This window comes from Morone saxatilis, unplaced genomic scaffold, assembly GCF_004916995.1.
Source record: "Morone saxatilis isolate NCDOM2014 unplaced genomic scaffold, NCSU_SB_2.0 Contig24, whole genome shotgun sequence".
NCBI lineage: Eukaryota > Metazoa > Chordata > Actinopteri > Moronidae > Morone > Morone saxatilis.
The window spans coordinates 14,533,741-14,545,736 of record NW_023339807.1 but is presented as its reverse complement, the minus strand read 5'-3'; the positions used below and the strand labels follow the sequence as shown (position 1 = coordinate 14,545,736).

General features: G+C 42.7%; 3 protein-coding genes across 6 annotated transcripts in view; 2 read left to right on the top strand and 1 right to left on the bottom strand.

Annotated features, from left to right (window-relative positions):
- The window catches only part of rbm12ba (RNA binding motif protein 12Ba), a 4,582-nt gene extending 2,118 nt beyond the window's left edge, over positions 1–2,464 (top strand). For both annotated transcript variants that reach the window (XM_035672488.1, XM_035672487.1), the window contains exon 2: positions 45–2,464. In XM_035672488.1, coding sequence (XP_035528381.1) covers positions 70–1,788 — 1,719 coding nt within the window. In that variant the 5' untranslated portion in view covers positions 45–69 and the 3' untranslated portion in view covers positions 1,789–2,464. The remainder of the gene's footprint in view (positions 1–44) is intronic.
- Positions 2,350–8,600, bottom strand: si:ch211-197h24.6. Of its 2 annotated transcripts, none has more exons than XM_035672489.1 (12): positions 8,493–8,600; positions 8,146–8,236; positions 6,609–6,639; positions 5,454–5,531; positions 5,223–5,362; positions 5,012–5,137; positions 4,585–4,630; positions 4,422–4,487; positions 3,881–4,302; positions 3,674–3,778; positions 3,357–3,456; positions 2,350–2,658 (listed from the first exon to the last, which is right to left on the bottom strand). In XM_035672489.1, exons 2-12 carry the CDS (start codon positions 8,218–8,220, stop codon positions 2,615–2,617), a joined length of 1,233 nt encoding a protein of 410 aa, XP_035528382.1. In that variant the 5' UTR covers positions 8,221–8,236; positions 8,493–8,600; the 3' UTR covers positions 2,350–2,614. The 2 variants fall into 2 exon arrangements, with proteins under 2 accessions (XP_035528382.1, XP_035528383.1); XM_035672490.1 differs by having other exon boundaries at positions 8,498–8,590.
- Positions 8,601–8,769: 169 nt separating this feature from the next.
- The window catches only part of tex10 (testis expressed 10), a 10,688-nt gene continuing 7,461 nt past the window's right edge, over positions 8,770–11,996 (top strand). Inside the window, exons 1-7 of one of the 2 annotated variants that reach the window (XM_035673182.1) lie at positions 8,770–8,837; positions 9,403–9,602; positions 9,708–9,895; positions 10,004–10,330; positions 10,423–10,635; positions 11,493–11,745; positions 11,827–11,939. In XM_035673182.1, the coding sequence (XP_035529075.1) occupies positions 9,423–9,602; positions 9,708–9,895; positions 10,004–10,330; positions 10,423–10,635; positions 11,493–11,745; positions 11,827–11,939 (1,274 nt within the window). In that variant the 5' untranslated portion in view covers positions 8,770–8,837; positions 9,403–9,422. Of the gene's footprint in view, positions 8,838–8,864; positions 9,173–9,402; positions 9,603–9,707; positions 9,896–10,003; positions 10,331–10,422; positions 10,636–11,492; positions 11,746–11,826; positions 11,940–11,996 lie in introns of those variants that run through there. The other variant, XM_035673181.1, reaches the window with a different exon arrangement.

The following is an 11,996-nucleotide window of genomic DNA, read 5'->3' as shown; positions in this document are numbered from 1 at the left end:
GTGTGTGTGTGTGTGTTTTTCACCATTGTTGTCTTAATTTTCAGACACCCGCCTGACCTGGTATGAAACATGACCATAATCCTGCGAATGCAAGGCCTCGATGTGAAGGCAGGTACTGAAGATATACGGACTTTCTTTGAATGCCTTCACATACCCGACGGTGGAGTGTACATAGTGGGAGGAAGTCTCAGAGAAGCTTTCATTGCATTCACCACTGAGAAAGATGCCCAGCTTGCCATGCGCTTCACTGGCAATTTTCTCAAAGGGTCAATGGTGACTCTGCACATAAGCAGCATGGACGAGCTGGAGCAAAAATTAAAGTCCATGTTAAAGAGAAAGAAACCCTCCCCCACGCAGCTCACTGCCAAGAGACCCCATCTATCTCCAGATGCAAATCCGCTACCTTTAAATGGATTGTCTCAAACTCCAAATACTTCTAGTCAATCACCTACTGGAAGGACGACTAATCCCAACACTGAAAACCTTCCTCATCCAGAAACGTCAAACCCACAAGATTCAAATGCAATTGATTCCAGTACTGCTTTTCTTCTCGGGATTTGTACGATACTTCAAGGTCTCCAGTCGTCCCAACAAACAGAAAACAATGAAGCAGTGCCAAGAGTTGGTTTCCCTGAGACTGAAAGCACAGTTGTGTCTGATCAAGTGTGGAGACCAGAGCAAACTCTGAACTCAAAACCAGGCTACGTCAGGCTCTTCGGTCTGCCAGCTTCTGCTACAAAAGAGGTCATCAGCCGTTTTTTCAGAGGGTTGACGGTACAGGAAGTCATAGTGAATGTGAAGTTGGGACTTGGCCACGCTTGCCTTGTGAAGTTCGCAAGCGAGCAGGATGCATGCAAAGCTCTTCTCTTCAACCAACAGTCACTGGGTCCCATCAGTGTGGAGGTACGTGGAGGCACTGAGAAGATGTGGACCGGTGCACTGGAAGAATGTGAGACTGCTTTGGGTGTTGGGGACAGAGTGAAACCCAGGCAAAGCCCTCTTAGGGAAACTGCCAACCACAAACACAAATCCACGTCTGCACCGTGGCTCAAGAGACATCATGGCAACCGCCGGTCATTTAAATCGCCCAAAAAGCCAAGATCTGACGGTGACTCCACTGCTGCCTTATCATCAACTGTGGACTACACGGTCATGGTCAGTAATCTACCCAAAACAATGACAAAGACTGAAATAAAAGAATTGCTTGGATGTCCAAACATTGCACACAAAAATGTACTACATCTGCTTGACAAGGAAGGCAACCGAACAGACACAGCATTTCTTTTTTTTAACCGCGTTGAGGATTTTGACTATGCAATGAATCTCAATGGCTGCCACGTGGGCTCTGATGCCATTGAAGTCTCATCAATAACAAAGAAGATGATGAGGGACATGATGGCCAAAGCCCATCCTAAGAATCTTTTTCCAGACGCAATGAAGAAACCAAGTCGAAAAAGAAAATCAGGACCAGATGAGTCATTGGTAGCACAGAGGAAGAACATGGACCCAGCAGCTCAGACATACCTGTTTGTCAGCAACATGCCCGCAAATGTACAGAAAAACCAAATTAAAAGCCTTTTCCGCAGATTCGGACTTAAAAAACACAGTATCACCTTACTGCTTGACGCTGACGGCAAGGGTATTGGTGAGGCTGTGGTTCACTTTAAATCACAGAAGGTCGCTGCACTGGCTCAAAGGCTCCATGGTCAGGACTTCCTGGGGGCTAAAGTGCTTCTTACCTGCATAAATGTGAAGCAGATGGAGGACATCTTGGCAAGAAATGTTTGAATGCAGACACCGAAGCCAAAGACTGATTCTGAGATCTTTATTTTCCAATCAATTTTGTCTTCCTACTGTACTTACTCAGTTATTTAATGTTTTCATCATACTCAATAATCATACACTTCCTCTGTAAATGCTCTGTACATTTAAAAATAAATTTTATTTTTTACTCTGATCTATGGCCCATTTATTAAACCAAGAGAGCTTCCAAGTGAAAATCCGCAGTGATCTGACGGTGTATGGCTACATCTCTGAACAGGATTCACTTAGAAACTGCTGGGAGCTTTTTATGTCGGAATCAACCTCAACTGTACAGCCAGGAGGAAATGTATAGATATGTTTTACACCGTAATCATGGGATGCTTCAAGTTATTTGATGCATTCACTGAAAGTTGAAAGTGTCTCGGAACAGTTCTGGGACTGCATTCAGAACCTATTGGGGCATCCTCCATTATTGTCTATGTAGCATAAGAACTGAAGAACATGTTCTAAAGAAGGAAGTTGCAGTCACATTCGGATTGAACGATTTCAGGTTCTAACACACACACACACAAACACACACACAAATGTTTCTCTATAACTTTTAATAAAATTGGACCTTGGGAAACTCACAGTGGCCACACACTTATGATCAGTTAAACATGCACGTGATTTTGTGTAAAACTTTCCAAGTCAAAGACATTAAAAAAGACTACTAAGTAGCAACAGAAAAAACTATATCTAGAAGCATAAAAATTTACATAAAATCAATAGTTTTGAACTCCTGGACAGTTCTGTCTGATGCGCATGTAAGACAGCGATGAGAAGATCGAGGTGTGACATCTTGTGATGGTCATTTGTAATATGAGGATGGACCGTCAGAGTATCTGGATGGACCTGCAGGGAGACAATGTGAACAGTAAACACAAAGGGCAGCAAAGAAAGGTGTCTCACTCACATTTTGACTTCAATGCGATTTTAAATCTGAGCAAAAGAATTTTCTTTTGCATCTTCCAGCCAAAAAATACCATTACCCCTCAGCCATAGTGTACTGGAATAATCGGGACCAGTCCGTTTTTCTACTACAAGACTAATGTGCAGAGAGAATGCACACCTCCCACATACTTGAAACCAGGCGTACGCACAGTTTCAAGAGATAACTGCGGGTGAAATGATAAGGTGGACATGAGATATAAGTTGAGATACACAGTTTTAGTCACGAATCTCAAGAGTTGCATCTGGCCCCTGGTGTTTCGATTCAGAGCCAGTGAGGCAAAGGCTGCATAACTTTCTCCTGTGTGGTAATGTAATCCTGGGCTGTGAATTGAGGGATGCTGAGCAGCACTGCTGTGTCAAGTCTCTTCAGCCTAGCCTCTTGGGGACGCTTTCCCATCTTAAAAAACATACACTGGAAACGATGTGATAATGTGATGTAACGTGAAGCTCTGGCTGTGGCTTGCCATCCCCTGCGGTTGGCTTGTCAATAGCGTGACATTTCATTTTTGAGATTATTAACAGCTCTACACTATATACTTACATGACTGTTTGACATTTGAGATGCTTCAGATGGAAAGTTTGAGAGGAGACTGACATACCTGAGAGACTACTTGAGTATCGGTCGCTACTGTTTGACAATCTGGAGGGTGTGGAGGAGAAGCTTGTGGAGCTCATGGACAAGCTATTAAGACTAGAACCCTGAGGAGGAAACAGAGAAGACAGAACATTTAGGAAGAGACAATGCACATGGTACCAAATAGACTTTAAATAATGAGTTAAAACAACTGAAAATCAGAGTGACTGATACTATAATATTCTAAATTAAATTACAACTACGCAAGAGTTGTCTTTAACATTTGATTTTAAATTCAAGATATGACGACAGGATTGTTTTTTGTATAATCAAGCTCCTTACCGCCGATACGCTCCTCAGCCTGTACTCCATCAGCACATCTGTTAGTTTCTGTGTCACCTTCAGCACCAGCTGTGCGTCACTCTCATTCTCTATCCGGAAAGTATCCTAAAAATACATTTTGACAAGTTACTGTATGTTTAAATGCAAATGTGAGTAATTTAACCAAATATGTTTGGTAAGTTAGAGAGAAATTAGAAGGAGACATACCAGGTAAGTGAGTAGTGCATTAGGATGGCTGCTACTCTCTGGAGCTGGCCCCATTAGGCCTGGCCTGTCCAGTGGCCTGTCCAGTTGCCTGTCCAGTGGCTTGTCCACTGGTCTGTCCATTAAGCCTCTCCCCATTTGGCTGCCCCGGTATTCATCAGGATACATTCTGCCTGGGGTCTGCTCCAGTACTCCACTCCTTCCATAGCCATCTCTTCCACCACCTGGTCCAAAAACATCTCCAGCTGGGCGATGACCCATACCATCTGGGAAAGGTCTTCTATCCATACCAGAGTCATGGAAATGTTGCCTGGTCGAGTAGCCTCCAAAGCCAGTCTCCCCATAGTCTCCAGCTGGATAGTCAGAGAGAGGACCACCCTGAGGAGGAAACTCCCCTGGAAACCTCGGGTCGGAGAACCTCGGACCTGTGAGATTGACATATTCATTTACTACATTATTTAAATACACAAACAGTAATTACATAGAAAAGGGCATACATGCACACTATTACACAGATTATGCTTCAATAATAAAAATGACTCACCAAATGGCGGTCCCTTTAGTCCCATCCCTGGTGCTGGTGGAGGCATAACCTTAGGAGCAGCAGAACCTGAGAGAGGACAGGACATATGAGACTTTCAAGACTCAAGTAACCAACCAACAGCAAATCCTTTATTACTAAACTAAATCACTACACAGCAACTTACGGAGTCCTTTGAAAGCAGGTACTTCACAGGGTTCCTTCAGAATCACCTAAAAGCCAAAAGAGAAAAATGTGAAATCCATTTTTAGGAATGTTCTGACTGATCATAGCATTGCTTCGAAGAAACCACCGCCTTCTCATTCATTTCGATGAGAAAGTGGGGGCTCAGTTTTGACATCCTGCCTCATAGAAATATAAACCACTTTGCAGTGTTTTGGTGCTTAAGGCGTCAAGTTTGTGGATGTAGCACTTAAACTGGACCTCCTAGATCACATTTGATCTTCACCAGTACGTGTAGCAACATCTCTAAGCCAAAGCACCTCTTCACCAGAGACATTAATGCACAGTTATCATTATAAGAACGACAATCAAGCCAATATCACAATCCTTTTTTGACCCACTGCTCCAGTGATATGAGCCCCAACACTCACCTTGAGTTGTCCCCTCCCCTCTGTCTTCTCCACCTCAGCTGCAACCTCTTTAATTGCCTTCCTTACAGCAGGGTCTTTGATGGCCTCTTCTTCTTCTTGGGTGACCTTGTCAGCATGGGCCTTTTTCTGTGTATAAGGCAGATACATGTGTGAATATTACAAATAACTTGCAAAGTCACGTTTTTTAAACAGACTGAGAAACAATACTCACCAAGTATCTGAAGCTGTGTTTCCAGCCTTTGACGTGGGCAAGCATATCATGCTGCAGGCGGGAGACGGCACAGAGTTTGCACTGGTAGTGTGGTGGGACAGATTTACTGGGACTGCGGTACTCCCACACATACTGAAGACCTGCAGACACATGATGATCATTGGTTATGCATTTATATATAGGAAGAGAAGGAGGTTACGTTGATGTATGTGGAAATGGACCCCTGCTTACCAATGATACACTCTGTGACCCCCTTCAACTGTTTGCTGAGAGAGGGCAAGGTCTGTATGGATGTCCCTTTGGTGAATACTGGGAAAACACAACAGTGGTCAGCACAAAGCAAAAGCTTTATAATGGTTCACAACTTATGAGTGAGACAACAAGGTCCAACAAACTAGTTCAATGAGCCACTTCCTTACAAATTTCTGGCGAGAAAGCTGTAATCGTAATAATCCTAGTAAAGAAGACACTGAGGTTAAGACAGTGTGTTGTGTTCTTACACTACCAGCAGTCTCTGATGGCCAATTTATTCTGTCTAGAATAACTGAACAACCATAAGAAACCCAAACTCCTCATGTGTGCTTTTGAAGCCTGGGGGAAGACGGAAACGGCAGTTCTCGGCTAACCCCCCAATTAGACCCGAACTGGGCTGCAGTACACCAACTCCTAAAATTCATCACTTCTCATTGTGCCCAACCACAGAAGTATCACTCCTGTGTCGCACTAATGAAGCAGTCCAACTGTGAACGCAAATAAAATACTCTAGTAGGCAGGTAAGGTATACTTGTATTAAGAAATAATGTAATACAGCACATTATGACTCGAGCCAGTGTAGCACAGGCAACTGAATAAAAAAAATAATACTGCATTTAGCAGTATTAAAAATATTTTATTGGGAAAAACAAAAACAAAAAAACAGTACAACGATCACAGCACAAAAAGTGCATTAAAAGTTTATCAGCAACCATCGCAGATGCATGGCTGTACCACTGTATGTCCCGCCGTTTTGAGACCATATAGGTGTCACTAAAGACTTATGGAGCTTATGGTGCTGGTCTTCAATGTAGCAACATCTTAAGAGAATGAGTTGGCATTTCTAAAATTGTTCAGTATATTTTTCAATGTTCTCAATGTTGAAAATTGGATTTTCTAAAAAGTAAAGTTGTGGCAAGATACTGGAAATGTTCTGCAAGACTATTTCTGCAGTGGCAAACACTGATGTCCAAAGACCAAAACCATAGATGGCACCACAACAGCCTTCATCTCTGAGAGTGTAAGTCTGAAAGAGTGGTGAACACAACTCCACCCATGACATGAAGCAAGGAAGTCAAGATCTCAAGCTTCAACTCTCAGCGCTGACAGTGGCACCGTATATAAAGGACTTACCTATATCAGCAGAATGCTGCGGCTGCTTTCTCTGTCAATGGAGGGAATAAACCCACATGAAGGAGAGAGACACATACAGGCATTAGTGACAGGATGACACTTAGCAGAGGACTGAACTCCTCGTCCATGTCCGCCACACTATATATGCCATAGAGCATTTCCTCATTCTCCATGATCCCTGCGTCAAGCAGCGACAGTCACAGAGACAAGTGTATAAGTGGTCTAAATGATGTAGTCTGGTTATTAGTCTAAATTCTCATAAATGAGAATGTAGAACAGCAACACTTCATTACTTATTTAATATGGAAGAAAGAGAAAGAGTTGATATACTGAATAAAGGCTAAAATACAAAAGTTCAATATGCACAAATGTCAACAGGGGCCACATTAAAAGAACACTGAGGTCAAGACCTCAGTACATTCCCAGGAGAATGAGAGACCAAATCTTTGCTCTTCTACCACTGTGTATTGTGGCCTCACACCCAGCGAGCTGTGTTTGGGAGCCCTGAATCAAGGTTTGACAGATAAAAACAGCAAACACAAATGATGCGATAACAACTAAACATTCAGCCCCTTTTCAGAAAGAGCAAAGAAAGTGGTGTCAGTTTTAAATATATAAAAACATGGAGCTAGCTCCAGCTAGATTTGTGCCCTCAGCCCAACCATTCGACTGAAGGCACCTGTTAAACAATAAAACTCCCAAACATACCCTTTCATCAAGCCTAGTAACAGACAAGCGAAGGAGATAGTAGACAGAAACAAGCAGCAAGTCACAAGGGAAATTCAAATGCTGCATGTAGATCATAAAAGTAAAATATCTGAATATAAATTAAAATTCCCTTGTGCATTTTATGAATTAACTTATACAGCAAATTCAGTCAGGTGATTATAAAGTTTAACAATGGGATGTATGGGACTGGGTTTTATTAGTGTGTAGTTATCAATGCAGTAATAGTCTGTTTTGCAGCTTATTTATATATTATGTAAAAATGCAAGTAACTTTTAAAAAGAACATTTTGAAGCTAGAAATGAAGTCTTTTTGGTTTTGAGCATGACAGCACTCACTCATAAGTAAAACCCACGTAGCCTGCCATTACACATTGGTTCAGAGAACCAAGTTCACATCACACATAAAGCTCAATGTCAAATCTGAGAAGAAAGAAATTCCTTTAAACCACAACAGTGACAACAGGCCACAGGTGTGAGGTCCAGACCACTGAGTGGGGTCTTCTTCATAAACCACAGCACAAACACAACCAGGCCTGAGAGCACAGAGGCTGGCACCAAGTCCACCTGGACTGCTGCCGCCTGGCTCTCTCCATCAGGCACAACAACAACAACAACAACAACAACATCATCACAACAGCCAGTGTACAATATCAATAATATGGAAATATCAGAAGGAAATCACGATTCCTTCATGGACGATCAGCACCATACATGTGAGGCAATGCAGGTGTACTTTTAGCTGTGGTGTTTTTAGTTATGGATAGTGTGTCGACTGTGGTGCTGAAGTAAAGCCTCAAAGTGACACTCACCCTCGCATTTCTCCTCTGATTCGGCTGCGGCCCATTTTTTAGTGGAGGATGGTTGATTGAAGCCTGAGCCTCCATTTCCTCAGTTTCTCCACTGTGGGATAAAGAAGGAGACCGTATAAAAAATTCATCCACATGCCAAGTAACTCCCCTTAAAGATAGAGATATTCTCAGTGTTTAGTACGTTATGATCTAGTTTAACTTTCGTTTTACTTGTGTGGTTTCATTTCAGGCCCAGCTGAGCGACATTATTACGATAGCTCAAAATACTATAGTACTATAATATAGTCCAAACTCCAAATATCTGATGTGTCTCCACTTGAAAACCAGTAAGTTAATATATTACCTACCCTACCAAAGATATTTAATGCAAACTGCGAATTGCTCCAACCACAAGTTCAGCTAGCAGCTAGCAGACAACAATGCCGACGGCCGCTTCGGGGAGAATTGGTAGCAGTGCTTTTCGCCAGTTCACAAAATGTAACTATTTTATTTTTGCGCTTTACATCAAAACCAAATATGCTTTTTTTGATATAAAAAAACTAAATAAAATGTGTCGCATTCAATTAGGAATTTGCCAGGCATAAGAAATTAATACGTTAATTTTTCTAAGGCACTTGTGCGGGCAACTATACAGTGCGTTGGTTTTGTACACCGGGGTCTACCGTAATAACCTGCTGCAACAAACGGAACAGGTATTACAAATATCTCCCAGGACACTTGGGGGCAGCGTTTATGTTTTGTTATTTTAAATTAAAAGTGGTTGCATAAAATATTGAAAACAATTAAAAATAAAATATCTTTATATTATTATACTGTAAGCCCCGCGGACGGTGAGCTCGACACATCTAACGAGGCTTGTAAACATGTACACACACTGAGGACCCGACGCTGCAGCACGAGATTGAACCTAGAATATTTTACATGTATTGATAATTATCAGGGGGGCTACTCTTCAGCTCTAGACAAGCAGTGGGTGTTTTAATGCCGCACTGACCTCTGACGGTAGAAGACAAGACCTTTTTCTGTGGTAAGCGACATGAAGAGCTGTCATATTGATGCTGAACCAGGCTGCGAGACACTTAGCTACAAGCTATCTGACTGAGCTCACGTTATATTGGTGCATCTGTTCCTGTTGTGACTAAAATCGAGCAGTTTGTGCTGTTTGTGCAGCACAAATGTGTGTTTTAATGCTTCTCCAGTTCCAGTTTCTTACCGAAATCAGTGCGCTCATTCAGTTCCACCCTTTCCCCTCATCAGTAACGTCATAGAAAGCAGATATGAAGTCCAAGAAGAAGAAGAGGCAGGATGACTTCCAGAAGGTCAAGTTAAAGGTGGGAAAGACGAAGCCCAAAGCTGATAATGCCACCAACACCAACTTCCGCACAAAGGGAATCCATCTATCTGAGCAGCTGAAGAGGGACAGTGGCCCCACCACACACAGACAGCTCGGTATCAATGTAAGCTCTTCATCTGTGTTTCACGTGTGAGCAAACTAACCAGCATGCTTCCGCTTCAAATTCATTTGTGTCTGCTTTCTCTCCCTTTCCTCCCCCGTTCACCAGGACCTCCTGTCTCAGCTGCACCACTACAACGCCAATGTGAAACATACTGCCTTGTTGGGTTTGAGAGAGTTGCTGTCCCATAATCCCTCTCTGTTAGAGCAGCATCTCTCTCGCCTGCTTTCTGAAGTGGCGGCTGTTTTCACAGACAAGGATGGCAACGTTCGTGTGGCAGCTACGCGTGTGCTCAGGTTAGTGACACAGCTGTGATACAGAAAGACAACAATAAGGTAAAAAGAACCCTTGTTTCTTTCTCGAACGTCAACGTTAATCTGTCCCAAACTGTGCACTGCTTCCAGGTTCATTGCACAGTCTGTGCCTGCAGAACGAGTGGCTCCATTTTTCCCTCTCCTCAGCGCCCACCTGTCTTGTGCCATGACCCACATCGAGGCGGGCATCCATGAGGACGCCATGAAGGTCCTTGATGTGTTGCTGGATCACTACCCTGCTCTGCTAGCAGCGCGGCCTGCAGTCCTCCTCACAAACTTCCTAGAGCTGATCTCTCACAGGCAAAACAGTGGAGGAGCCAAAAAGGCTCAGGATGCTAAGGGACGGACCTGGGCGCTGTCAGTCAACCCTAGCAGGGCTGTGACTAGCCAGCAGTGGCGGCTCTCAGTGCTCCTCAGGTATGGAGGCCATGTGCATACTGATTCTGAAGAGATTAGTTAAATTATAATTCTAGCTGCTAACCCTTTGTTTTGTGTCATTTGTACTTCAGGCTTGGACGCTTTCTGCAGGCAGTAGTTGAGGAAAGACCAGTGGAGGAAGGTGATATGTTTGTCCCGGCTGAAGGAGTGTTTGGCTCCAGTGGCGAAGGCAGGCTTACACCTCTGTATCTCAACTGGGAAGAGCTCACCTACAGCAAAATCAAAGTTAAGGTGTATGAGCATTCTGGGGCCAAACCAACGCCACGGTCCACCTTTAGACTCCGGTACAGTACAAGGAATATGAATGAGAGACATTCAAAAGTTTGTAATGTCCTGTTATATTGATGTTATTCTCCTTCAATAATGGCTGTTTTAACATGGATACAACTGTGTAATTCAGACACCAAATGTTTTATTTGTATTTGAAACAATTTTGACCCTAAAAGAATAATGATTCATTGATAAAACTTCATTGATTCGATGTTTCTACAGTGCTGCGTGACAGCGGAGAATAATGTAGTATTCCTAATATTTAAGAATAGCTTTACGAAAGCAACACACTTGTTAATTCCAGTTTGTTAAACGCATTCTTGTGCACTGAAACAGGAACCTGTTCCTATTTAAATCTGCACAGATTTTGATGCCAAGCTTCCAGTTTATTTTACCAATGACTGGTGATTTCTGACATTCTCATTTAAAGGACCAGTGTGTAGGATTTAGTTACGTCTAGTGGTGAAATTTCCGATTGCAGCTAACGGAACATGGCTGGCATCTGTTATAACAGGCTGTTAATTGTAAGAGAAACTACTGTTGCCCAGAAACTCAGGAAACAATTAAACAAACTACAGTCTACACACTACAGCCAGTGTTTGGTGTATGTACAGAACATAACTTTTTTTTAAACCCTTAATAAAAAATAAAACATCTATTTGTAAAGAGGACTTTCTACAACCTAAAAGCATGAAATACTATTCAGGAATATAGTCCTCTCAGCCAGCTGAATATACCAAATCAAGTTTTAGTTGCAAGCAATTCCAAACTCTTGAATAGTTGTATGTGACATAACAAATTATTAACCTTGTTTCAGTACAATTATATCTCATATTTAACATATTCTTCATTTTGTTCTCTTTCCATATAGACCAGAGGTGGACCCTGGTCCTGCAGCGGGAGAGGGTCTGGACTCAGCTGAGGCTGTACAGACCTTTGCAGCCACACTGGTGCCTCTTCTACTAGAAGTGTGGGTGGAAGCCAGTACCAGTGACTGTCCCTGGAACAGCACAGAGGGCGCTCACCTGCTCACCCCAGATGCCATGTCAGTAATGTTCCAGGTGTTGTCTATTCTGCAGCTGCTGAGAAAACTGGCACCACAGCAGGAGCACCAAGCTGCACTGGTGAGATGAGGAGCGCACAAATGTCACACAGTTTTTGGAGAAAAAAAAAGTTTTACTAAAAAATGACTTGTCTTTGTGTAGGATGCATGGTTCCATAAAGAATACCTTGGAGATTTTAAGCAGCACTTCCTGAAAAACTTTCCCTATGGAGCTCGGGACACACCCAGACATAAAAAGAAGGTTGATCTCAAAAGGTAAGGAATATTTGGATATTCGGATATTTGGAAGATTTGGCCATGTGTATTTGTTTG